General features: G+C 43.0%; 2 protein-coding genes and 1 long non-coding RNA gene across 4 annotated transcripts in view; 2 read left to right on the top strand and 1 right to left on the bottom strand.

Moving 5' to 3' along the window:
- The window catches only part of LOC309354041 (uncharacterized protein), a 182,937-nt gene that overhangs the window by 37,026 nt on the left and 118,437 nt on the right, over positions 1-27,474 (top strand). The window contains 3 exon segments of the mRNA XM_081883736.1: positions 435-622; positions 21,831-22,679; positions 25,954-26,181. Of these exon segments, the coding sequence (XP_081739862.1) occupies positions 435-622; positions 21,831-22,679; positions 25,954-26,181 (1,265 nt within the window).
- Positions 10,133-17,848, top strand: LOC309354359 (vomeronasal type-2 receptor 26-like). Its single transcript, XM_081884530.1, has 6 exons — positions 10,133-10,366; positions 12,076-12,358; positions 12,915-13,775; positions 14,230-14,457; positions 16,317-16,443; positions 16,943-17,848. Exons 1-6 carry the CDS (start codon positions 10,152-10,154, stop codon positions 17,839-17,841), a joined length of 2,613 nt encoding a protein of 870 aa, XP_081740656.1. The 5' UTR covers positions 10,133-10,151; the 3' UTR covers positions 17,842-17,848.
- LOC309354393 lies at positions 12,936-20,066 on the bottom strand. Of its 2 annotated transcripts, none has more exons than XR_014162252.1 (3): positions 19,560-20,056; positions 14,332-14,478; positions 12,936-13,059 (listed from the first exon to the last, which is right to left on the bottom strand). It is a non-coding gene; the product is annotated as an uncharacterized lncRNA (long non-coding RNA). The 2 variants fall into 2 exon arrangements; XR_014162251.1 differs by having other exon boundaries at positions 13,046-13,148; positions 19,560-20,066.

Below are 27,474 nucleotides of genomic sequence, written 5' to 3'. Positions count from 1 at the left end.
ACAGCTATCATTTGCCATTCACACTTCTCCAAATTTTGCAGTGCAGTTCTCCAGTCACGAAATGTATCCAAAAATACATACACTGGGATAAAGTGTCCAAAAAAATGCATATATTAGTGAAAGTGGTATAGAAGTATACAAGTGGAATACAATGCACTCTTTTTGGGGAAATTGTTTTGTAGATATGTGTTAGAGCAGATAAATTGTGTTAAATTGTTAAATTGTGTTAGAGCACAATTTGCATGAAAACACTGAAGAATTGTCATGAGGTCCTAATTTTTAAAAACAAAAATTTCATAGCATATATCTCAAGTATATAGCATAAAATTCTCATTGCAGTGTTGTGCCAAAGAACTACCAGCATATTCTGGCCTTGGCATTTGCTGTCAAGGAGATCAATGAGAACCCCAAGATCTTGCCTAATATCACCTTAGGATTCCACATCTATGACAGTTACTTCAATGAAAGGATGACCTACCAGGCTGCTCTGAACCTTCCCTCCACATTTATGCCCAACTACAAGTGCAACACCCAGAAACACCTGGTGGCAGTTATTGGGGGATTGGACTTTGATACCTCCCTCCAAATGGCAAACATCTTGGGCATCTACAAGATCCCTCAGGTAAGATACTGCCTTGGAGACTTCATACTCATTCAACATGATCTTTTCTATGCAGAAAGGTTTGTACTATAGAGAAATAGTTGCGACTGACAAAAGAGGGTTTCCCTGCCTTTCACAAAAAGTGTCCAGTATGCTTTGCACAATTTATTAAAACGTGTAGCATAAAATTGTCAGGTAGTATTTTTTTTTTTTACCAACAACCAAAACACAAACAGTGAAAACAAACAGTGAAAACCCCCAGGCGGCTGATCCATAATCAGTTATACATAATCAATAGTAACATATTCAAATCAACCATATGTACAATTCTATATACCTTAACACTCCTCCCTCCACAAGGTTTATTTAACTTTTAATATTTTAATTGCCCCAAATTGTTCAAACCTGCTCAAATAATTCAATATTTTTTCAAACCAATCCTCCTCCTCCTCACTGACCTTAAGCCCTTTCATTTTATGTATCTTCACAGTTAGATATTCTAAGATTATAATATTTTTCAATTTTCCCCTCCATTGGTTTACCCCTAGCTCTTCTGTATTTCCCCAACTACTCACTATAACCTGTCTGGCTGAAATTACCATCATTTTTACCTATTTACGTTCCTCTTTTGTTTCTAACTCAGTGCTACTCAGGCTAATAAGAACCATTAATTTAGATATTTCCACCTTCCTACCCACAATTCCTGATATTTCTATACCAATCTGTTTCCAGAATTCATTAACTAACGGACAATCCCAAATTGTCAGGTAGTAATGAGCCATCAGCAGCATTTAAATATCTCTGGTCTAGGTGGGCTTTACTCTCCCCCCTTATTAAGCACATTGGCAATTTTTCTCTGTTGGAGGAATGAGTAGTGTATGTTCCATGCCTCCCTTGACCCCTCTAACTAGACTGGTGTCTCAAGTGCAGTGGATGATATACTTGAGTTGGTTTCTATCTCAGGCAGCAGAATGTCTTTGACTGGGCTTGGCCTCAATCAATGATCCAAAGAGTGTGAATGGTATGGGAGAAGGTGGTCCTTTATATAAATGAGTTCCTGAAAATTCAGGGCTTTTAAAGGCCAATACTAGGGATGTGGGTGGCGCTGTGGGTTAAACCACAGAGCCTAGGACTTGATGATCAGAAGGTCGGCGGTTTGAATCCCCACGAAGGGGTGAGCTCCTGTTGCTCGGTCCCTGCTCCTGCCAACCTAGCAGTTCAAAAGCACGTCAAAGTGCTAGTAGATAAATGGGAATCGCTCCAGCGGGAAGGTAAACAGCGTTTCCATGCGCTGATCTGGTTCATCAGAAGCGACTTAGTCATGCTGGCCACATGACCTGAAAGCTGTCTGAGGACAAACGCCGGCTCCCTCGGCCCATAGAGCGAGATGAGCGTTGCATCCCCAGAGTCGGTCACGACTGGACCTAATGATCAGGGGTACCTTTACCTAAAGGCCAATACTAGGACTTTGAATTGAGATTGGAAGCAATCTGACAAAATCCTGACAGCTGTTTTCTGTACCAGCTGAAGCTTTCTGCCCCTCCTCCCAATACAGGCTTAAAACATTTAATTCACCTGCAGGAGATACTGATAGACTTGTGGGACCTCTCCGCAACCCACTGTAAATTGGGGTGCATATCAAGAAAATATTAAAAGGGAACCAGAGAGCCATCAATAATCTTGTGGTGAGTTTCTTTTGAATGAATGAGTGCCTGTCAAGTGCCAGAAAATAGCATTATCCTATTCATTCTTACTCAATGGCAAGTCACCACACCACAGAAAGGACTATAGAGCACCTGCAATGAATAGAGAAGATCCTGGGCTCGATCCCTGACATGTCTAGGTAGGTCATTGAATGTGTCTTTCCACTCAGTGTTAACAAAGCTGAGCTAGATCGACCACTCTTCTGACGTAGTTGTAGACACCACACTGTCTTCTGTCTTTTCCTCCACTTTTCTGGCTGGAGAATCAACCAACTGGCAGTCAATTTCCTGAAACAGGGGAGGTTGCCCTGCTTCCATATGAGGTATTTAGCTGCGGGATGCTTTCATTCCCAGCAGTAGGAGGAGAAGGTAGAAGCCATAGGATGCGGGGAGATGACAGCACCATCCACTGAGTGCCTGAGCTACAATCAAGATCTTTGTAGATCTCAGGGTGCTTTCCAGACTGTCACTATTTCAATTGCATATCAGCAAATTCCGGTTCTGCAGTTAAAAGTGATTCAGAATTTGTGAGCCAAACTACTCCCCCCCCAAAAAGATGGGAAAATCAGCGGGAAATGTGGGAGAACATTTGCTTGATGCAACATTGTCTAAGCTCCTCACAAGAAAATCATGATGTCAGCTATTTATTGAGTATTCATTATCCACAGAGGCTAAATGTGCACCTCTCCCAGCTTTCTGGAGCTTGCCTCCCTGAGGAAACGGTCTGATCTTGCCTTCTAGATGAGCAGGCAATGAATGCACATTTACAAACTCTGCCCCATTATTTCCTTATAGCTCACTTATGGCTCCTTTGCTCTGGAGGATGCTGGTCAAAGCCAATCCACTCCCTTCTACAAGATGGTGCCCAATGAAGCCCAACAGTACACTGGGATTGTTGAGTTACTTCTGCACTTTGGTTGGACATGGGTTGGGTTGCTTGCTGGAGATAATGACAGTGGAGAGAGATTTATCCAGGACCTGAAACCTCTGCTCTCCCAAAAAGGCATCTGTTTGGCCTTCTGTGAGAAAACCCCGAAAACCACATATTTGGCAGACTTTTATGATGTGCAATCTGACTTCATCCAAATCTATCAAGTTATTATGAAAAGTAAAGCTAAGGCTGTTGTTTTCTATGGAGAAACAAAGTCTATGATTGACTTAAGAGAAATCGTAGCACTTGGTGAATTGGAAAATGTGACCATGACACCTGAGGGCAAGGTGTGGATTCTGACAGCACAGCTGGATTTTGCAGCATTAACCTATCAAATGAGCTGGGATATGCAAGTCTTCCATGGTTCCCTCTCCTTTGCAGTTCATTCAAATGTGGTACAAGGTTTCAAAGCCTTTCTTCAGGTCCAAAATCCTTTTGAGGCAAATGGAAATGGCTTTGTCAAGCAGTTCTGGGCACAAGTATTTCTCTGTTTATTTCCAAGCTCCAATACAGAGGAGCAGGCCAGTGGAACCTGCACCGGAGATGAAAAGCTGGAAGATCTCCCTTCGTCTGGTTTTGAGATGGGCATAACTGGCCACAGCTACAGTCTCTATAATGCTGTCTATGCCATAGCACATGCTCTACATGCCTTGTTTTTGTCCAGGACCAAATATAGGGGAGATATGGAAGGAGGGGTGCAGGAGCTTCAGAAGCTGCAGTCTTGGCAGGTAATTCCTTTCATGAGATACATTTTATTTGACCTGGGCAGTGATATGTAGAACAGTATCCCAAAAATTTCTGAGCACTTAGTATAGGATCAGATTCTCCCCTTGTGTGCAGAGAAGGTGCTCATGAAGGAGGATTTGATCCTCCACTGAAAGGCAGGCCTGTGCAGAGCTCTGGGCAGCCAGGTACACTTGCCCTGGGAATAGGACATCTAAGGTGGTTGTGTAGCCCCGTCAGGGGCCTGCTGGACTCAAGCTATCATGCCAAAAATGCCCTGTGCCTATCAACTTCCCCTGGGCCTCAGAGAAACATTGCACAGGTCTGCTAAGAGGAGAAAGGGGGACTTGGCAGGAGGAGGCAGCCAGAGCTGGGACAAAATGTGTCTGGAGCTGAGGAATTGAGCTGGGGAACAGCAAGTGCAGCATCTCACAATGGTTGTCCCTGACCAGTAAACAACAAACAAGAGGACTTTGTTGTTCTTTAGTCATTCAGTCATGTCTGACTCTTTGTGACCCCGTGGACCAGAGCACGCCAGGCACTCCTGTCTTCCACTGCCTCCCGCAGTTTGGTCAGACTCATGTTGATAGCTTCGAGAACACTGTCCAATCATCTCGTCCTCTTCTCTTTGTGCCCTCCATCTTTCCCAACATCAGGGTCTTTTCCAGGAAGTCTTCTCTTCTCATGAGGTGGCCAAAGTATTGGAGTCTCAGCTTCAGGATCTGTCCTTCCAGTGAGCACTCAGGGCTGATTCCCTTAAGAATGGATAAGTTTGATCTTCTTGCAGTCCATGGGACTCTCAAGAGTTTAGCTCTCTCTCTTCTTTCTTGTTGCAAGAAGTTTGGGCAAATTACCCTAGCAGGCATTTAACAATGGCAAAACATGCAGCAAATAAAAGCATTTAAATATAGGCTATATAACCTTAAAACCTTCCCTTTCCAGTGAATCCCAAACTATCCTATTTTCCTAATACACAGGTTCAGTAAGCTATCAATTGGTTTACTTGCAATCTTCTTGAAAGGTCATGTTTGTGTGCTTTTCCCATCCAGCAGTCAGAAAAAAGCTGAACAGGCAGTCTGACATAGTTTGGTTACCACATGGCAAAAGTTCCTAAACTGGATAAATATTTGTGGCTAAAGGGAGCAGCTCAGAGCTCCACACACAGAGAATTCTGAGCAGAACAGAAGACTCTGTTGCCCCTTTCCTCACTAGGTGAGCGGAAGTGACACAGGCCAAGCCTGTCTGGACAGGCTTAAAGCATTAGACTCAAGCATGTTGGTTAAATATAAAATCAAATAACAAATAGCTTTATTGGCATCACAGTATAGAACACTTAAAATCACTGGGATAATTAAAAGGACAAGTGTGAAGTTGTCGAAGGTCATAAGGTCACACTGTGATTGTGTGCAGTTATGTAGTCTGTTTTGCCCGGTCTGTTCCCTGAAGGGATGGTTCATTAGGAAACCCTTCGGGTAAGGATGCTGGTTACAGGGGGCTGGTTACCCTACAATTCTCTTGTTAAGATGCAAACGTTGGACTTGAAAGCCATGGGTTTTTTTGCCCCCCCCCCATTTCTTCTTGGTCAGGAATGCATTGGGATTTTCTCCATGGGAAAGAATGGAAGTCATCGGCTCACTAGGCAAATCCCTTCTGAACCATTTCTCAGGAATGGATTATGTTCGCATAGCATGTATTGACAGCCCGGAGGCATCCTGTGCAGGGGCGTAGTGATGCTTGCTGGTGCCCAGGGCAGGTGAACGGATGCCAAGTGTGGGTGGAGCATGCTTTCCTAGCCCTCCCCCCCACTGCGTGGGCGTTCACATGCTCGGCGGGGGCAGGGCATGGAGGGTGCTCTTCACCTTGAACTCTCACCAAGCCCCCCGCCCCGAGCCAGGCAGGTGCAGGGATCTTTGTAGGGCCTGGGGGCCTGGTTCACATACACCCCAAGATTCTGCACCCAGGGCCATAGCCCCTCTGCTCCCTGCCAATGATCCTGAGTGCTAGTAAGGAGAGACATTTTCGTTACTTCATAGTTCCTATTTTTCTTCCAATTCAGCTCCATCCCTTCCTTAGGACTGTCTCCTTTAACAACTCTGCTGGAGAAACTGTCTCTTTTAGTGAGAATGGAGAAGTGGATGCTGGCTTTGATATTACCAACACGGTCGCTTTTCTAAATGATTCCATTGTGAGAGTCAAGGTTGGAAGGGTGGGTGTGGAGACTACCCCAGGCCAGAAATTCTCCATTGATGACAACAGAATGGTGTGGCAAAGAAGCTTTCACCAGGTGGGCCATAATTCCTACATCCATGAGATATTAGAAAATAGAATGTTGTTGCACATTCTGAAGGCAGCCTTGTAATGGGAGGTTTTAAATATTTGACGTTTTGCTGTGTTTTTATTAAGTTTGGAGTTGCCCAGAGTTGCTGGGGTGACCCAGTCAGATGGACGGGATATAAACAAACAAACAAACAAACAATTTTTCTTCTGCTTATTATTACTAGGCTCTTACCATGGGCCAATTAGGGGAGGGCAGGAGGCATTGAGTGTGGAATTATACACCCTACCACCTTACTGTGTTAGTCGTCTTACCTGAAGTTGAGCAGGATAGCATGCGATAAGACTTCGCCTGTAACTGTATTTGGGGCCAGGGATGAATTTTTCCCGCTGACTTACTGGCCCGCCTGCAGGTTTTCACCTGCCTCATATTGTCACAAGCATTATTTTTTTACATGTGCTATGATAGGAAAATGGAGGCTGGAATAGGTATTCCCTTATGAATGGAGACAATGGGGGCAGGGCTAGTGAAGATTACCCCCTCCCCTTCCTAATTTGAGCCCTCATGCAATTTTTCTGAATGCCTGAAGCGGGCTCAAAGATGATGAGTTTCAGCATTGTTTTTAAAAACCACAAATAGCAAAGTACCGTATTTTTCCGTCTATAAGACGCCCCAGCGTAATGACCGCTCCCCGCTTAAAACGGGGGGCGCCCTTTGCGTGGATGCGTGCAGCCCCTAGATCTGGAGCGGCCCCATCAGCATAGGCTTGGCTTTGCCTTCCCTCAGGTGGGATACCTGGAGGTCTCCGCCTACCTCAGTCAGTTGTCCAATCTCACCTGGGGGAAGCGTTGCCAAGGAGACCAGGCCAGGTAGGGGAGGGATTACCTGCCCACACAATAGAGGGAGGAAGACACCTCCTGTTTTGGGGGACTCCGATTTATGAAAATGGGGGGAGATGGCCCCCATGTATAAGATGCCCCCAAATCCCAGACATTATTTTTTAGGGGGGAAACCTAGTCTTATACACAGAAAAATACAGTAGGTAGTTTGTCTTTGAGTTTGGAATAAGTAGTTTAGTATTTTCCTACTGAGGGGGGAAAGGAAGTCAAAAGCGCTACTAAGTTCTGTGAGTTAAACTGTTTGTGTGTTCATTTAAATGGGCAGGTTCCACCCCTTTCTGAGTGTAACCCAAATTGCCCTCCTGGTTCCAGCAAGAAGAAGAAGGAGGGGGAGCCATTCTGCTGCTATGATTGTGCTCCATGTCCTCAAGGCAAGATTTCGTCCCAGAAAGGTAGGCGACACAAGATATATGCTTTTCAAACATAAGTCATGTTAGAAGTTGTGGAAAAGGTTAAGTGAATAATTGGTAACATATTGTTTGTTTGGAGAACTGCACCACATTTTTTTTAGAACAGTATACTTTTTTGGAGGGGCAACTGTATTTTGGTTCATGTGTTGGTTCAAGGATTGCAGTTTGGATAACTTTCCCATTCAGATGTCAACAAAAGCAAATTTCTCCTCCATCCCTATTGGCACACAGCCCCCATAAAGGAATATGGACATTGTCCTAAAAAGACAAGGTTTGTTACCAGTGAGATAAATGGTCCATTGATCTGATTGAGTATAAGATGCCTTCCTTAATTCTTATTCTGAACAATTATAAGGATGATTTTTATTTGTAGTTGCCACTCTTGTCCGTCTAAACTGCAACCCCAACAGCCTAACACACAGTGCTGAGGTAGGGTTCTTAGGCATCACTTTGAATCTGGTTTATCTGGAAATATCTGAATGTATTCTTTTCTTTCCAGACATGGTTGACTGTGTTGCATGCCCAAAGGACCACTATCCACACAGGAACCAATCACAATGCATTCCAAAGACCATCAGCTTCCTGTCCGTTAAAGAGCCTCTGGGGATGAGCTTAGCACTGATTGCTCTTTATCTCTCTCTCCTCACAGTGGTGGTCCTAGTTATCTTCATTAAACATCAGGACACACCCATTGTCAGAGCAAACAATCGGGACCTCACCTACACTCTCCTCACTTCCCTCCTGCTCTGCTTCCTCTGCCCATTGATCTTCCTCAGCCCTCCAGAAAGAGTGAGCTGCCTGCTCCGACAAATGGCTTTTGGCCTTGTTTTCACAGTGACCGTTTCTTGTGTTCTGGCCAAAACGATAACGGTGGTTCTGGCCTTTGTGGCCACCAAACCAGGATCCAGAATGAGGAAGTGGGTGGGGAAAAGACTTGGAAGTGCCATTGTGCTTTCTTGTTCCCTTATCCAAGTGGGCATTTGCAGTGTATGGTTAGGAATCTTTCCCCCATTTCCTGATTCTGACATGCACTCAATGATGAGAGAAATCATTCTAGGCTGCAACGAAGGTTCAGTTGCCCTGTTTTACTGTGTCCTGGGCTACATGGGCTTTTTGGCCATTGTCAGCTTTGTAGTGGCCTTTTTTGCCAGGAAACTGCCTGAGAGCTTCAATGAGGCCAAATTCATCACCTTCAGCATGTTCTTGTTTTGTAGTGTTTGGGTCTCCTTTGTTCCAGTGTACCTGAGCACCAAGGGGAAATACATGGTGGCTGTGGAGATCTTCTCCATCTTGGCCTCCAGTGCTGGCTTACTGGGCTCCATCTTTGCTCCCAAATGCTACATCATTTTATTGAGGCCTGATCTGAACAGCAAGGATCAGTTAATAAAGAGGAAATAGCAAATATAATCTCTCTTTATTTACATCGTATAATTATGCTGTACTCTATCTCTTACAACTGTTATGTGCAATTATTTTAAATATCCACTACTTGCCTCTTTACAACAGGTGTCTCCAATCTCTTTTCTCCCTAAGATTCATTTGGAATACTATGAAGCTATCATGATTAGCACAAAATATTGATGCCTGACATGAACGTTAGAGGGTAATTGATTAGGAAGTGGCCAAGGAAAAACAATATATTGAGAGACCATTAAAAAACAAACAAACACGTCTCATTCCTTTCTAGGTTATTTTCCTATAAGTAAGGTTTCAGTAGAGTTGCTGCTGTCATGATTAACCAGTGCCAGTGATTTCAGTACAGCCCCTCCACACTTAACTGGGGGTTATGTTCTGAACATCAATGAACATCTGCTGCTCTTTCTCCATTCCAGATCAAAAATACTGCACCAAAAATAAACACATCTAAAATTTTGGGGGCTGGATTGAAGCTGGAGGCTTTGGAAAACTAAAAAAGTCTAATAGGTACCACAAAATATGCAGGCCTGACTAGAATATCATCCAAGGGTGATTGATTAGAAACTGAATGAGATTCGCCAAGAGAATCTCACCCCATTCTTTAGCCTGTCTTAGTATAAATGTCATTAAATTAATGAACAGATGTTCAGGTGTGAAATTTTAGGTCAGATTAATCATTTCCATGGTCAAGTGAGGCATTTCAGCATTGATAACAGACAGACCCACTTTCTTATGGAAGTTTATTCTATACGCCCTTCTGTTGTCCCATAATGGGACAGAAGCCACTTTGAATGAAAAATCACAAACATGGGGTGTGTGTTTTTTTGTCATCTGTTTCATTTTCCTGATGTAAAGACAGCTAGTTATTATCTCATCTGTAATTGTTACTCTCATAATTACTAACTGTCTCTTGGATAATGTCTCAATAGATTTCCAGAGAATAAAAGTCAAAGTCTAAACATTAGAATATAAAAACCCTTCTTGTGATTGTATGCAAGGGAGAGGGCAGAGGAAGGGGAAGGAGTTCTGCTGTTGTCTATGTTGAGTGGTAGAATAGGATCTTGATCTGTGAATTGGTAGTGTAGTGCGGTTCCTGTCAAGGCGGAATATTGTGCTGAGGGTTCTATTGAAGCTAAGGTTCATGTTTCACATAGATGTAAGGGTGTTTGAGGAGAAAGAATATTTGCCTCAGCATGCTATTCTTTATTGTGCCCCTTCTCTTTCACCTGCCACATTTGGTGTGCAAATGTACCAGGAGTTTCATCATCCATGATCAGTCCAGAATTCCACATGAATACTACCAACCTGGCGATCTTATTGTTGGCGGCCTTGCTTCTCACCTTTTTGCTGCTTTTGACAAAGAAGACTTCAAAGAAAGGCTAACTACCCGTCAACTTCTTAATACCTTGTAAAGACTTCATATGTCAGATAATACAGTAACATTCCTAAGCTCTAACCAGGCTTACTCAGAAGCAAGTGCCACTAGTTTCAGTGGGATTTACTTCCAGGCAGAGGTGGTGGTGGTGGGGAACTATTGCTAAGTCAAAGAGTTACCTAGTTAAGATGGAAAGCCCTTCTCTGTTCTGAATATTGAACTTCACCTCAGGAAGTTTGGGCTGAGAGCTCTTAAGAGGTGGGGTTTCAAGACCCCCAGATGTTCACATCCAAGTGAGGCAAGGCTTATAGGATAATCCCAGTTAAAAATATGTCACAGGTTTGGAAATTATGAGAACTACTCCATTAAGCTAGGCTACCTACTTCTCTGCATTTTGATACATGGTTTTAATTGGATCAAATCAGTACCTGTATATAAATGTTTTGTATATTTCTGTGTTTTGTGGTTTAAAAATGCTTTCTATCCTCTGTTGAAGGTCTCTGTTTATGTCAGTGTGTGAGTGTCAAAGTTTGATGTTTTGTGCTCTTAATGTTGTGCAGAGCTGTTCAGTTATAGATACTTGGTGATAGGAAGACAGGAAGGGGAAAGAGATTCAATGGCATTTAATATTTATAGGCAGGGCCTGGAACAGGTACATTCATTCTGCTTGGCCTTGGGAACAACAGACAGTGATTGGCTGAAGGTTCTGAACAGTGAACAGTGGCGTAGCGTGGGTTGTCAGCACCCGGGGCAAGGCAAGTAATTTGCACCCCCTAACCCATGGATTTGCACCCCCTAACCCATGGATTTGCGCCCCCTAACCCTAACCCCAGGTGTTGCGCCCGGTGCGGCCGGCCCCCCCTGCACCCCCCACGCTACGCCACTGACAGTGAAGAAATGGCAGTTAACTGTCAGTTGGGAGAAGTAATGAGTGAGGTGTGAGGCAAAGACAAGAGAAAGCTGAGGTAAAAGTGGACAACTGAGACTTAAATAGTTAGGTACTTATCCCCAGTGTGTCAAGATTTGTTGTAGTGAAGATCAGAACAAGTGAGCTGGTATGTCTTTTAGGCTAGGAAGGTTCCCATTTCTTACCAGAAGAATGCCATAAAAGCAGGTTTCTTAAGAGCTCAACTGTTCAAGCAGCCAGAAATACAATTGGCTATATGCTGAGGTCAAAGGCAGATTGGTTCAGCTGCTAGGTACAATCTGTTAGTGAATTGGGCAAAAGTGGTGGTTCAGGGAATTTGGGCTGAGGTTATAATTTTCAGAGGCTGGTGTCAGCAACAGCATCTCTTGAAGCTTTAGAAAGTGTTGCGTGCCAATGCCATGTGACTTTATCACTTCTTAATGGTCAATAACTAGACAAGACAGCAACATATAAAATGGGTTCAAATAGGCCAGAACCTTATTGATGACATCTCTTGAATCTTTAGATAGTGTTGTCAAGTATATGTAGGACCCGAAAGTATCAGTATTCCCTTATTAGAGATAGAGGCAGGATTCAAATCAGTTCACATTTAAATGTGAACCTACCAAAATTAGCATGCTCTAAAAAAAACAAAAACCAAAAAACAACTATCATTTGAAATTTATACAATGCATTCTTTTAGGGAAAATTGCTTTGCAGATATGTGTATACTAGGGAACTATTTGCAGTGAAATACAGAAGAATAATTCTGAAGCCCTTTTTAAAAATTGCATAGCATAATTTCCAAGGGTTCAGCATAAAATTCTCTTTGCAGTGTGGTGGCAAGGAACTACCAGCATATTCTAGCTTTGGTGTTTGCTGTCAAGGAGATCAATGAGAACCCCAATATCTTACCTAATATCACCCTGGGCTTCCACATCTATGACAGTTACTTCAGTGAAAGGATGACTTACAGGGCCGCTCTGAACCTTCCCTCCACACTTGTCCCCAACTATAAGTGCTACACCCAGAAATATCTGATGGCAGCTATTGGGGGACTGGACTTTGATACCTCCCTCCAAATGGTAGACATTCTGGACATTTACAAGATCCCCCAGGTAAGATACCACCTTGGCGACTTCATACTTATTTACCATCCTATTTTCTATCCAGAAAGGTTTTGTACAGTAGAGAAGGAAGCTGCTATCCTCAAAGCTGGGACTCAGACTATCAGGAGGCAGTTGTGCACACATTGTGGCACTTGAGTGGGATTCTGTGCATTAGAGGTTTGATAGATGTGTGGAAAGGAAGTTAAGACACCATGAAATGAGAAGCTGAAATGCAGTGATTAAGAAAAAGGGATGAAATGGAGAAAGAAAATGGAGGAGAGGAAATTAGCCTTGCAGGAAACCAAGGACTACAAACTTAAGAGGGAAAGGGGGGGAAGAGAAGAGGTAAAAAGGAATGCAAGGAAATGGGCATGCGGGGGTGGCAGAGGATGAGGCAGAAGCTGAGAAGCTCCATGGAGGCAAGATCTGCTGCCCTTCCCAACTTTCTGGAACCTGCCTTCTTAAGGCAACTGGCTCATTTCACCTTCTGTGTGGTCAGGCCCTCAATGGACATATGCAGTCTGTCTTCCACATTTACAGATTATGCTTCTTTATTTCCTTCTAGCTCACTTATGGCTCCTTTGCCCCAGAGGATGCTGATCAAAGCCAATCCACTCCCTTCTACAGGATGGTGTCAAATGAAGCCCATCAGTACACTGGGATTGTTGAGTTACTTCTGCACTTTGGTTGGACATGGGTTGGATTGCTTGCTAGTGGAGACAGTGGAGAGAGATTTATTCAGACACTGAAACCTCTGCTCTACCAGAAAGGTATTTGCTTGGCCTTCTCAGAGACAACCCTGAAAACAACATATTTGGCTGAGTACTATGTCATGTATTTTCACTGGGTCCAAATTTATCAAGCTATTATGGAAAGTAAAGCCATGGTGGTGGTTGTCTATGGAGGAACAAGGTCCATGCTTGCCTTGCGATCAATGGTAGCACTAGGTTTACTGGAAAATGTGACCATGACATCTGAGGGCAAGGTGTGGATTCTGACAGCACAGCTGGATTTCACAGCAATGACCTATCAAATGAGCATGGATATGCAAGTTTTTCATGGTTCCCTCTCCTTTACAGTTCATTCAAATGTGGTGCAAGGTTTCAAAACCTTTCTTCAGGTCCAAAATCCTTTTGAGGCAAATGGAAATGGTTTTCTCAAGCAGTTCTGGGCACAAGTATTTCTCTGTTCATTTCCAAACTCCAGTACAGAGGAGCAGGCCAGTGGAACCTGCACTGGAGAGGAGAAACTGGAAGATCTCCCTTCATCTGCATTTGTGATGAGTATAACTGGCCACAGCTACAGTCTCTATAATGCTGTCTATGCCACAGCACATGCTCTAAATGCCATGTTCTTGTCCAGGACCAAATACAGGGCAGCAGTGGAAGGAGGGATGCAGGAGCTTCAGAAATTCCAGCCTTGGCAGGTAATTCTTTCCATGAGATACATTTTATTTGACCTGGGCAGTGATACATAAAACAGTACAGTGGTACCTCAGGTTAAGTACTTAATTCGTTCAGGAGGTCCGTACTTAACCTGAAACTGTTCTTAACCTGAAGCACCACTTTAGCTAATGGGGCCTTCTGCTGCTGCCGCACTGCCAGAGCATGATTTCTGTTTTCATCCTGAAGCAAAGTTCTTAACCCAAGGAAGTGGCTTCTTAAATCCATCTGGCTGTAAGGAACAGCTCAGAACTCCACTCAAACCAAATTCACACACAGAGTAAGCAGAACAGAAGGCTTTGTTGCCCATTTCCTCCCAAGGTAAGAGGAAGTGACATAGGCCAAGCCTGTCAGGACACTTTACAGCATTAAACCCTTTAGCTATTTATTACAAGACATTTGCATTACTTCAAAGTTACTCTTTTTCTTTCAATGCAGCTCCACCCCTTTATTAGGAGTGTCTCCTTTAACAACTCTGCTGGGGAAACGGTATCTTTTAGTGTGAACAGGGAAGTAGAAGCTGGCTTTGATATTACCAACCTGGTCACTTTCCCAAATAACTCCTTCATGAGAGTCAAAGTTGGAAGGGTAGGTGGGGAGGCTGCTGCAGGCCAGGAATTCAGCCTTGAGGACAACAGAATGGTGTGGCACAGAAGCTTTCAGCAGGTGAGGCATAATTCCTACATCCTTGAAAGATGGGAAAAGAGAATGCTATTCTACTTACAGATCATCAGTCCAGCACATACCTGCCTTTCCAGCCAGATTCGAAACATTTTCCTCTGCACTGCTTAAGAATAATAGAATCTTAGAGTTGGAAGTCAACCTGAAGGTCATGTTGTCCGGGATACAGGAATGTCAACACAAGATGACCTTGCTGGCTCAGATCAATGCCCAACCAGTGCAGAGTATTGCCATTGGCCAGTCTTGTCCAGCATCTGGATATGGGATGTGGCTTTTGGCTTGGGGCTCTTTTCGTTCAAGTGTGTTTCATGAGTCTTTTGAGAAGAAGCAGGTTTTTCCTGCTTGCAGTTCAAATGCATGATGGTTGAGAAGGATGTAGGGGCTGTGAAGGTTTGTGGGTAGCTATTCTTTGTCACCACGTGTAGAATGAGGAAAGGGGCTTCTTAGATTGGAGAAGAATCAGGGCTCCCCAAGATGGCTTGCCTGGCACCTCCCTACATATTTATAGGCACCAGGCGAAAACATTCTCAAGCCACTGGTGAATTAAACTATTTATGGTCTTTCAAACTGGGATGTTACTGTTTCTGTTTGTCCTGCTGTCAGGGGCTCAGGAGCAGAGGCACAGGAAAGGGAGGAAATGGAGAGCGAGGGGGAGGAATCCGAAGGAAATGTAAGCGATGACAGTGGTCCGAGGTCTCTGAGCCTTTCCAGCGAATCGGAAGACTCACAGAAAGGGGCTCCCATGGTCAGAGCAAGGGGGGTGCCTAGGGGGACACCCCAGGAAGAAGGGGCCAGAGGGGACTCAGAGAGCAGCAGTTGGAAATCAGGACCAGCTTCCCCACCAGAACGCAGTAGGGGGGAGGAGTCCCAGGTATCGGGATCAGGCTGCTCACCACCAGCGGGAGGAGATGAGTGAGGATTGGCCACGCCTCCATCAGAGAGCGGGGAAACGGTCAAGAGGAAGGTTGGAGGCTGGGCGCGCGCGCCAAGTTCAAATGTACAGGAGGGCGGCACAGTTGGTAGCCCGGATAGGGAGCCAGGTCCTAAAGCCCGCCGAAAGGAGGGACAGGAGTCAGGGGGGTCAGCATCAGAAGAGTCCAGAAAGGAGGAGACCCCGGGGGCAGAAGGACCCAGAGGAGAAAGGAGAGACGGAAGAGGTGGAGTAAGGCTAGAGTCTTAAATTGGTGTACAGGGGGTGGAGACTCAGACGGAGCTTCGCCGATCTAGGTTCTAAGACGTAGAGCTGCACGCTGTGGCTTGGAAATGGAAACTGAACTTCAATAAAGACTTTTGTACATTACTACCGGCTAGCGTTGGTCCTCTGCGAGCTGGGACCTAGAGGCAGCTCTGACACCTGCTTTCCCTTTTTATGTTTTTATAATGTAAACTGCCCTGTGGCATGGTATAATAAATAAATAAATAAATAAATAAATAAATAAATAAATAGATAAATAAGGTTCTGAAAGTGGCCAGCCAGAGGCTTGTGGGAAACCCACAAAGAGGACATGATCATAAGACCTCTCTCCCCTTTTGTGGTTTCCGACAACTGGTATTCAGCACCATACTGCCTCTGACCATTGAGTAAATGCATACCCTCCACCAAGGATGGTAGCCTCTGATAGGTTTCTCTTCCATTAGTTTTTCCAATCATCTTTTAAAGTCAGCCAAGTTGATGCCCATCACTTTCTCTTGTAGAATTCTGTCTCATAGTTTTAGCTATACTGTGTGAAACAGTGCCCCACTCAATCAAAAATTAACTTCATTTTTTATCTCTGAGTTCTAGTATTATGACAGAGCGAGAAAAAGCTTTTCCTTACCCTCTTCCCCATTATTTACATGAGCAGGTTTCACCACTTTCGCTATGTAACCCAAGTTGCCCTCCTGGTTCCAGGAAGGAAAAGAAGGAGGGGAAGCCATTCTGCTGCTATGATTGTGCTCCATGTCCTCAAGGCAAGATTTCATCCCAGAAGGGTAAGAGACACAGGATATATAATTTTCAAACCGTATGTCATGTCAGAAGTTGAGGAAAAGGATAAACAAATTAGTGGTGAAGTGTGCATTTTTGTACATATTGTTTGACTGGAGAACTGCATTACAAATGTTTAGAGAAGTACACATTTTTAAGGGCATCTGTACTTTGGTCAATATGTTTGCTCAAGAAGTGCAATGTAGATAGCCTTCTCATTCAAGTAGCATAAAAAAAAATCCCTCCATCCCTATTGACAGATAGCCGCCAACAAAGGAATATGGACCTTCTCCAAAAAAAGAAATGGTTTGACACCCTACAGGGTAAGATACAGCAGGCAATTTTGAACTAAATGCACCAGTGATATGACTTCATATGAGATACCTTCTTTAATTCAGGCAATAACAAATAAACATGTCTATTTAACCTTATGCGTTCAATACTCACAGCAGTAGTTGTCACTATCCGAATGTCTGAAATAAAAATGCATTACTTTTTCCCCAGACATGGAAGATTGCATTGGGTGCCCCAAAGACCACTATCCAAACATGGAACAATCACAATGCATTCCAAAGACCATCAGCTTCCTGTCCTTTAAAGAGCCTCTGGGGATGAGCTTAGCATTGTTGGCTCTTTCTCTCTCTCTCCTCACAGTGGTGGTCCTAGTCATCTTCATTAAACATCGGGACACACCCATTGTCAGAGCAAACAATCGGGACCTCACCTACACTCTCCTCACTTCCCTCCTGCTCTGCTTCCTCTGCCCATTGATCTTCCTCAGCCCTCCAGAAAGAGTGAGCTGCCTGCTCCGACAAATGGCTTTTGGCCTTGTTTTCACAGTGACTGTTTCTTGTGTTCTGGCCAAAACGATCACGGTGGTTCTGGCCTTTGTGGCCACCAAACCAGGATCCCGAATGAGGAAGTGGGTGGGGAAAAGACTTGGAAGTGCCATTGTGCTTTCTTGTTCCCTTATCCAAGTGGGCATTTGCAGTGTGTGGTTAGGAATCTTTCCCCCATTCCCTGATTCTGACATGCACTCAGTGAAGAGAGAAATCATTCTAGGCTGCAACGAAGGGTCAGTTGCCCTGTTTTACTGTGTCCTGGGCTACATGGGCTTTTTGGCCATTATCAGCTTTGTTGTGGCGTTTTTTGCCAGGAAATTGCCTGAGAGTTTTAATGAGGCCAAATTCATCACCTTCAGCATGTTTTTGTTTTGTAGTGTTTGGATTTCCTTTGTTCCGGTCTACCTGAGCACCAAGGGGAAATACATGGTGGCTGTGGAGATCTTCTCCATCTTGGCCTCCAGTGCTGGGATACTGGGCTCCATCTTTGCTCCCAAATGCTACACCATTGTGTTGAGGCCGGATCTGAACAGCAAGGAGCAGTTAATAAAGAGGAAATAATAAATTATCCCATCATCTTTGTGGGGTTTTTCCTACCAAAATATGACCAATGTAATCTCTCTTTATCCTCCCCATTCAGTTATGTTGTGCCAGGCATAGCTCACTTTGGGATCGAAGTGGTAATCAGGCCTCTTGCTCTCCTTCACTTTACCTGAGAAGCACAACATTCTAGGTCTGAGCTGGTTTCCTTATACTCAGACCACATGGTTCTTAGAAGCCTCCATTGCATTCCTATACCAAGAATTTGGAACTTTCAGCATTGTAAATAAGCCTTGTTTTGCTGCCTGTGTTTTCTGACTGTTGTGTGGGAAAGCACATGAACTTTGCCTTTGAAGAGTTTATAAATATTACCAGTTCTTAACAACAAATGTGTGGTCGTATTCTATGCTAAGGGAAGAGGGAGGTCATATTTTAAAGGTCTAGCAAACTATATTTCCCCACTTCAATTTGCTGCATATTTTGTGATTTAAAATCTCGGGTGGAAATCTCTCACCAAAGAGTTTGTGCCCCAAACCTGGATCTTGGCATCCAGGGCATTCTCCTTTGTTGATACCTATTTTTCCTTCCTACCAACACAAACCACGTACAAAACTCAGCCCTTTTCACCATTCTTTTGTCTTGGCATAATTGTCAGGAAACTAATGAACTGATGTTCAGGTGGGAAATTTTGGGAGGTCAGATTAATCATTTGCACCGGTCAGCATTAATAAGAGACTGGCTAACTGTTCTTCTCTTCCTCATTGCTATTAATTCTGCATCCCCTTTTGTTGTCCCATAAACAGACAGAAACCACTTTGGATGAAAAATCAGAAGCAGGGGTTTTTTTTGCTCATTTTCTGAGAGCTTGTTATTACCTCACCTGTAATTATCACTCTCAGCATGTCTAAGTCTCCCTTGGATAATGTCTCAGTAGATTTCCAGGGAATACTAACCAATGTCAAAACATGGGTATTATAACCTCTTCCTGCCATTCTAAGCAAGGGAGAGGACAGAGGAAGAGGGAGGATTTTCACTTTTCTTTCAATAAACTTGTAAAATAGGATTTTAATTTGTGAATTGTTAGAGAAGTGCTGTTCACGACAAGGCAGAATATTGTACTGAGTTTGGTTGTGAAGCAAGGTTCATTTGCTGGATGGAAATAAGGGTATTTGATGAGAAAGAATATGTGCTTCAGTATGCTGCTGTTTATTGTGCCCCTTCTCTTTCATCTGCTACATTTGGTGTGCAATCAGACCATGAGTTGCACCATCCATGATCTGTCCAGCATTCCACATGAATACCACCTACCTGGTGATCTTATTGTTGGCGGACTTGCTTCCCACCTCCTTACTGCTTTTGATGAAGAAAACTTCGAAGAGAGGCTAACTATCCATCAACTTCTTAATAACTTGTAAAGAATTCAAATGTCAAGTAATCAGCTGATACTGAAATATCCCTCAGCTCTAACCAGGCCTATTTAAAAGCTAGTTCCACTGATTTCAATGGAATTTACATCCAGGCAGATGGTGTGGGCGTATTTACAAAGCTGAGGGGTTGGCTTGGAAGAAGGGAGATGCAGATCTGAATGTGTCAGTGAGATGAGAGAGCCTGGTCTTGTTGATGTTTCTCTCCTCCCCAGATCCCACCAAACCTCTTCGAAGTAGAGGTTAACAAGAGAACTCAGAGATTAAACCTCCCTAGTTTAAGATGGAAAGCCCTTCTCTGTTCTTAATGCTCACCTCAGAAAGTCTCATGTGAGGGGTCTTAAAGGCTCACTTCTCCTTTGAGGTGGCACTCAAAGAGCCCCTGATGTTCTCATCTAAATCAAGCTAGACAATTGTGTTTATAATTTATAGACAGGGCCTGGATCAGATGTATTCAGACTGTATTCAGCTGAAGATAGTGATCAGCGAAGAAATGTCAGTTAACTGTCAGCTGGGAGAAGTTCTGAGGGAGGTGTGAGTTCCAATTGAGCAGTAAAGATCAGGTTTTCCTGGAGGAAAATGGCAGGACTAGGGGAAGTCTGAATGAGCCCTACATTAAGCTAAAATGCTGCTCACTTCATACCAGAAGAACATTATAAAAGCAGATTTCTTAAATGATCTCAGCTGTCCAAGCTGGCAGGAACATAAGCTGATGAGTTTGCCAGTCAGAGGCAGATTGTACCTAGCTGCTCAACCAATTTGTGAGTGAATTGGACAGGAGTGGAGGCTTAGGGAAGTTGGTATGAGAAAAAGATTTAGAAGCTGCTGAATTGCAACTTATCACCAAACTTAAAACCATGGAGATACCTGGTCTGAACAAAGACATTGGATTCTTATCTCATTATACATGACAAAGCCATTTTTCACCTTCTCACCCCTTGCTTTTTCCTGTAAGACCTATTGCAGTCGTTAAGAGTCGTCAACAGGCTCATCACAGCTATCTGCCAATCACCCATTCCCACCACCCTTCTGAGTAATACCCCTCCCCACCTTCTCACTATATAGAAGGGTCTGGAAACTTCTGTTTCAGTGTATCTGAAGAAGTGTGCATGCACACGAAAGCTCATACCAAGAACTAACTTAGTTGGTCTTTAAGGTGCTACTTGAAGGAATTTTTTTTGTTTTTACAAAAAAATAGATGTTCCAAAAATATATCAGAAATAAAACACAGCCATCATTTGAAATTCACACTTCTCCGAATTGTTCAATGCAGTTCTCCACCTAAACAATATAAACAGAAATGAATATCTGGAGGTCCCTAAAGTATCCCTTAAAATGCATATATTAGTGTAAGTGGAATACAAGCGGAATACAATGCATTCCTGTGGGAAATTCTTCTGCAGATATGCAGATATTAGGGTACAATTTGCACTAAGATACTGAAGATTCATACAGAAGCCCATTTTTAAAGAATAATGCATAGGATATCCCCCAATGATATAGCATAAAATTCTCATTGCAGTATTATTCCAAAGAACTACCAGCATATTCTGGCCTTGGTATTTGCTGTCAAGGAGATCAACGAGAACCCCAAGATTTTACCCAATATTACACTGGGATTCCACATCTATGACAATTACTTTGATGAAAGGATGACCTACTGGGCTGCTCTGAACTTTCCCTCCACATTTTTACCCAACTACAAGTGCAACAACCAGAAACACCTGGTGGCAGTTATTGGGGGACTGGACTTTGATACCTCTGTCTACCTGGCAAACATCTTGAGGATCTACAAGATTCCCCAGGTAAGATGCTGCCTTGGGCATTTCACACTCATTTACCACGATATTTTCTATCCAGAAAGGATTTGTATAATATAGAAATAGTTGTGAGAGACAAAGGAGAGAGATTCTGCCCTTCAGAAAAAGTGTTCCCAGTGTGCTTTGCACAGTTAAATAGAATGCATAGCATCAAATTGTCAGTGTCTATGGATGAAGATAAGGTACTGTAATGGGATGGTGGAAGAGTTCTCACCTCACCCCACTTCCTTATCCACACACACCTAAAAACATGTATCCAAATTCTTTTCTGCCGACTGAACCCTCTCACCTTTACTCCATGGTCTACTGGTTGGAGACTGAAGCTGCTCACTTGCAAAGCTGGAAGCCTGCCAATCAGGAGTCAGCTGCCCACACATTGTGGCACTTGATGGGGATTCTGTCTTAGTGATTTCAGAGAGGAAGGGAAGTCGCCATGAAATCAGGAGCTGAAATGCTGCGATGAAGCAAAGCAAAAGAAACAGGGGAGAAGAAAGCAGCAAAATAGGAAGGCATAGAGGAAAAAGTGGAGAAAGAAAAGGAGGAGGAAGGAGAGGAAAGCAGGAGTGCAGGAAACTGGGCGTGCAGGGGTGGCAGAGAAGGAGGTGGAGGCTGAGAAACACAGGGTGCAATCTGCCACTCCTCCCAGCTTTCTGGAACCTGCCTTCTAAAGGCAACTGGCTCATTTTGCCTCCTGGGTGGGAAGGCCCTGGATGCACATACCTAGTCCATTTGCAATAATACATGATGCTCCTTTATTTCCCTTTAGCTCACTTATGGCTCCTTTGCTCCAGAGGATGCTGATCAAAGCCAATCCACTTCCTTCTATAGGATGGTGCCCAGTGAAGCCCATCAGCACACTGGGATTGTTGAGTTACTTCTGCACTTTTGTTGGACATGGGTTGGGTTGCTTGCTGCAGAAAGTGGAGAGAGATTTATTCAGACCCTGAAACCTCTGCTCTCCCAGAAAGGCATTTGCTTGGCCTTCGCAGAGACAAACCTGAAAACGACACATTTGGCTGCGTACTATGCCATGTATTTCCAGCTGATCCAAATTTATCAAGCTATTCTGGAAAGTAAAGCCAAGGTGGTGGTTGTTTATGGAGGAACCAAGTCCATGCTTACATTGCGAACAATGGTAGCACTAGCTGAAATGGAAATCGTGACCAAGATATCTGTCGGCAAGGTGTGGATTCTGACGGCACAACTGGATTTCACAGCATTGAGCCATCAAATGAACTGGGATATGCAAGCCTTCCAGGGTTCCCTCTCCTTTGCAGTTCATTCAAATGTGGTACAAGGATTCAAATTCTTTCTTGAGGCACAAAATCCTTTTGAGGCAAATGGAAATGGCTTTGTCAAGCAGATCTGGGCACAAGTATTTCTCTGTTCATTTCCAAACTCCAGTACAGAGGAGCAGGACAGTGGAATCTGCACTGGAGATGAAAAGCTGGAAGATCTCCCTTCGTCTGCTTTTGAGATGACCATGTCTGGTCACAGCTACAGTCTCTATACTGCTGTCTATGCCATAGCACATGCTCTACATGCCATGTTCTTGTCCAGGACCAAATACAGGGCAGCGGTGGAAGGAGGGATGCAGGAGCTTCAGGCTTGGCAGGTAATACCTATCATGGGATATACTTTATTAGACGTAGGCAGTGATATGTAAGACATTAACCTGAAAAAATTCAAACTTCACATTCTCTGCTTCTGTGCAGAGAAGCTGCTCATTAAGGACTAGCACAGTGAAGTATCAGACCATCTTGCTTTTAAAAAAACAAAAAAAAGTTTTTACAAATTCATTCACATGCATAGTATTATTACAGATATTTAAACTTGCACAAGAGTCTTCTGAATCTCAAGATTTCCCTCCTCCCCTCCATGGATTCTTTAAATAACTTTTTAACTTGCATATTATAAATCCATCTAATTTATCACCCTTCATTGTGTCCACGTCCTATGTATCATTGCAAGAGTTATTTAAAGTCTGCCAACGAGTTCAAGCATTTACAGTGGTCTTTCAAGTACAATATATATTTGTCCCCTTCTTTGTTGAAGTTTTGATCCTCCTGAGTTCTGATTTTCCTGGTTAATCTTGCCATCTCTGCATAGCCCAATAGTTTCATCTGCCAGTCTGCCCTGGTAGGTATCTTGTCGTCTTTCCATCTCTGGGCAAGAAGCATCCTTGCAGCTGTTGTAGCAGACATAAACTGTCTTTTCAGTTCCTTCGGTATCTCTGTACCTACAATTCCTAACAAAAAGGCTTCTGGTTTTTTAACAAAAGCTATTTAAAACCTTTTTTAAAAAATTCATTGTATATCATTTCCCAAAATTCCTTTACCACTTTACAATTCCACCACATATGATAAAAGGTGCCTTCCTTTTCCTTACATTTCCAACAAACATTTGAACTTGTCCTATACATTTTTGCTCATTTCCTCTGCAATACATCATTTACATATAATTTTCTTTTAAAGTATAACACCCCGCAAATTTCAAATCCCCTCTCCATAGTTTTTTCCATGCTGCGAACTGTATATTATACCCAAAGTTTATTGCCCATTGAATCATAACCGATTTAACTTCTTCATCTTTAGTAAACCATTCCAATAACAATTTATACATTTTAGAAAATAATTTCACATTATTTCCCAACCATTCTTTCTCAAACCTTGATAGTTCAGTAGCAAAACCTTTTCTTTTATCTATTTTAAAGACATCATTCAGCTGGTGATACTGTAACCAATCTGTTAAAAGGTCTCTTATGTCCTCAATTTTTTTCAATTTCAGCTGGTGTTCCTCCTCTACTAATAACTCCCAATATATTGCCCAGCCTTTTCTCATATTCAATTTCTTCACAGAGATCGCTTCTAATGGGGAGAACCATCATGGTGTTTTCTGTTCTAGCTAATTTTTATATTTATCCCATACCACATATAATTACTTTCTTATTTCATGGTTCAGGAATCTTCTGTGTACCTTACCTTTTTCATACCATAGATACGCATGCCAACCAAATCTGTTAGCATAACCCTCCAAATCCAAAATATCTGTGTTTTGTAATGTTATCCATTCCCAAAACTAGCAAAGGCAGGATGCCTCATATTATATTCTTAAATCTGGAAGGGAAAAGCCACCTCTATCTTTAGAGTCTTTTAATAGTTTATGTTTTATTGTTGGATTCTTCCCCCTGCCATATAAATTTTGAAATATCTCTTTGCCATTCCTTAAAGGGCCCTGTCCCACTGATCACAGGAATTGATTAAAACAAAAACATTATTGGCAATACGTTCATTTAGATGTACTCCCCCAAAATAATAGATTCATGCTTTATTTCCCACCGTTATTCCTTTTACTTCTTCATCTGATCTTATATTTTGTGCCAGTGTCTCTAGTACTAAAATAAACAGTAATGGCAACAGGGGACATCCCTGACTTGTTCCTTTCATTATTTTACATCTTCCATTATTACATTATTCAGTTCTGAATAAATTGCATCATTTCCTCTATAAAATGTCTCTCCAAAATCCATCATTTCTAATGTCCCCCCCCCCCCGATAAAAGTCCAGGAAACATTGTCAAAGGCCTTATTTTGCATCTATAAATATTAATGCTGCTTGCTTATAATTACTGGCCTCCAGATATTCTATTAAATCAATTATATTTCTCATGTTATCCTTCATCTGCCAACCAAGAAGAAAGCCGGCTTAATCTTGATGGATGAAATCCTTTTCATTCTATTTGCCAAAATATTGGCAGTTTGTAGTCATTATGTCATAAAGAGATTGGCCTGCAATTTTTAACTGAAAATAAATCTGTATCTTATTTCGGAATCAATGTAATATATGCCTCTTTCTGAGATTCTGGCAGTTTCTCTGTATTTAATATTCCATTCATTATATCCTTAAGTGGTTGTGCCGGAAAATTCTGTACTGTATTGGCCCGAATATAAGCTGCACCCAAATATAAGCTGAACCTTTAAGACCGGGGGAGGGGGGAGTGAGAAAAAAAAACCCTGAATATAAGCCACTTCATTCCTTGCTGCTCCTGGCTGCATACTGGGGGCAGGGGGGGGGGCTGATCTGCATTGCTGGCAGCCTTATCCCTTCCTGGCCTTGGGGGAGAAGACGTGGGAATATGCACGGGGCAGGCACTGCTTTGCCACGCTCCTGGCACTGTTTGCCCAACGCTCCTGGCTACATATCATAAGGTCGCAAATATAAGCCACACATTAACTTTTCACAGTCTGAATTTGGGGAAAAGGTGGAGCTTATATTCAGGCCAATACGGTAATTTCTTATAATACTTAGCTGATAGTCCATCAGGTCCTGGCGATTTACCAGCTTTAGCCTGGCCTATTCCCTGTTGCATCTCCATCATTGTTACTGGTGCATTCAATAAACTGATCTTCTCCTTCGGAATTTTTGGTCAATTGTTCTGCTTTAAACAACCTTCTATTTTTTCTCTGTGTTCCTCACCAGCTCAATATAGCTCTGTGTAATAACAAACTGTTTCCTTATATCTTTTGGATTGTCTACTATTTTCCCTTCTACTTTCAGTTTATTTATTAAATCTTCACTCTTTTTTTTCTTTAACTGCCATGCCAGCAATTTCCCTAGCTTGGGTTACGGTCCAAAAGTGTCCTAAGTTGTATCTCAGTTTTTTTCTTAAATCCATGTGGTTGTAGGGAGCAGGTCAGAACTCCACACACACCAAATTCACATTTAGAGTGAGCAGAACAAATGGCTTTGTTGCCCATTTCTTCCCAAGCTAAGGGGATGTGACATAGGCCAAGCCTGTCAGGACACTTTACTCTACAGCATTAAACCCTTTAGGTATTTATTACAAGACATTTGCGTTACTTCAGAGTTACTGTTTTCCTTTCCATGCAGCTCCACCCCTTTCTTAGGAGTGTCTCCTTTAACAACTCTGCTGGGGAAACAGTATCTTTTAGTGCGAACAGGGAAGTAGAAGCTGGCTTTGATATTACCAACCTGGTCACTTCCCCAAATAACTCCTTCATGAGAGTCAAAGTTGGAAGGGTAGGTGGGGAGGCTGCCGCAGGCCAGGAATTCACTCTTGATGACAAGAGAATGGTGTGGCACAGAAGCTTTCACCAGGTGAGGCATAATTCCTACATCTATGAGAGATGGGAAAAGAGAATGTTATTCTACTTACATATCATCAGTCCAGCACATACCTGCCTTTCCAGCCCGATTCGAAACATTTTCCTGTGCACTGCTTAAGAATAATAGAATCATACTTCCGGGTTGGCGCCTCCAGTAATGGCGGAATTCCTCTGATCGGGAGGAATTTGCTTCATGGAAATCAGGGTCTGGCCGCCACGGCGAAGGTGGAGACCCACTAAAAATCACAGGTGGGAGAAGCCTGTGAACGTGGGTTTGGCTGGCACCTTTTCCTACTCGCGGGGAAATCTGGTTTCGGGGATCTGGAGTGACGTGGGATGAGCGGTGTGGTGCTTCGAATTGACTGCTTCTTTCATGGAGCGAAGCCGCATTGCTGTTGCCAGAGAGCGCTGACTTTTTCCTGTGGACAATTTGATTTTGTGAGTAGAGCGGAAAATTGGATTTTTAAACGTCTTAATTTGGCACCGAAACGGAGAGGTTTAAAACAGGAAGTCTGCCTTCCCCTTTTGTAAATAGACTGAAGCAAAGAGGCCGCAAGCTAAAGTCTTGGAAAGCCTTCTGTAAAGGATTAAATTTCCATCGGCAAAAATCATTAAACCCCCCTTGGAAGCAGGAGAAGGGGGGAAAGTTTTGGATTGTGTAAGCCTGCAGGAGAGAGTGAAGAAAGTCAAAATACCACCGCTCTGAACCTGGAAACGGGCTGCTAGTAAGACTGACGTTTTTGGAATGTTCATTGACTACGAATAGAACGTTTGTTGACAGCTAGTTAAATAAGAGAAATACATTGTTTCCACTGTCTCCTGCGTTTAAAAAGGAGTAAAAGTAACTGAAAATTGAAACTAACTTTATTGTTTGAACTGTGTTTAAAAGGATTAATACAAATAGAAACTGTTTCCCTTTAGAGGAAGCCTTTGAAACTGTCACAAGAGTTGAGCTGGGGGAATTTCCAGCTGCAAGATAAAAAGCGGTGAGATTCTGGGACTGACCTTGAATCGGTAAAGAATGTCGACAGAAGAGACCTTAGTGGCTGCATTAAGTAAGATAAATGACTCACTGGAACAGCTTAACAAGAAGGTGGATGTGGTAACCACCAAATTCGATAATTTGGGACAAAAAGTGAACATCAATACAGAAAATATTCAGAAATTGATACAGGAATTTACTTTGACGTGGCAAACTGAGGAGAAGGCTACAGAGAAAGTGGTTGCCGTTGAACCTAAAGTAACACAATTGGAGAGAGAGAATCCCAGCCTTACAGATGCAACT

The sequence above is a fragment of the Podarcis melisellensis genome, assembly GCF_964234715.1.
Source record: "Podarcis melisellensis genome assembly, chromosome: 13".
NCBI lineage: Eukaryota > Metazoa > Chordata > Lepidosauria > Squamata > Lacertidae > Podarcis > Podarcis melisellensis.
Note: the sequence above shows the minus strand (reverse complement) of the source record. Positions and strands in the feature narration are given on the sequence as shown.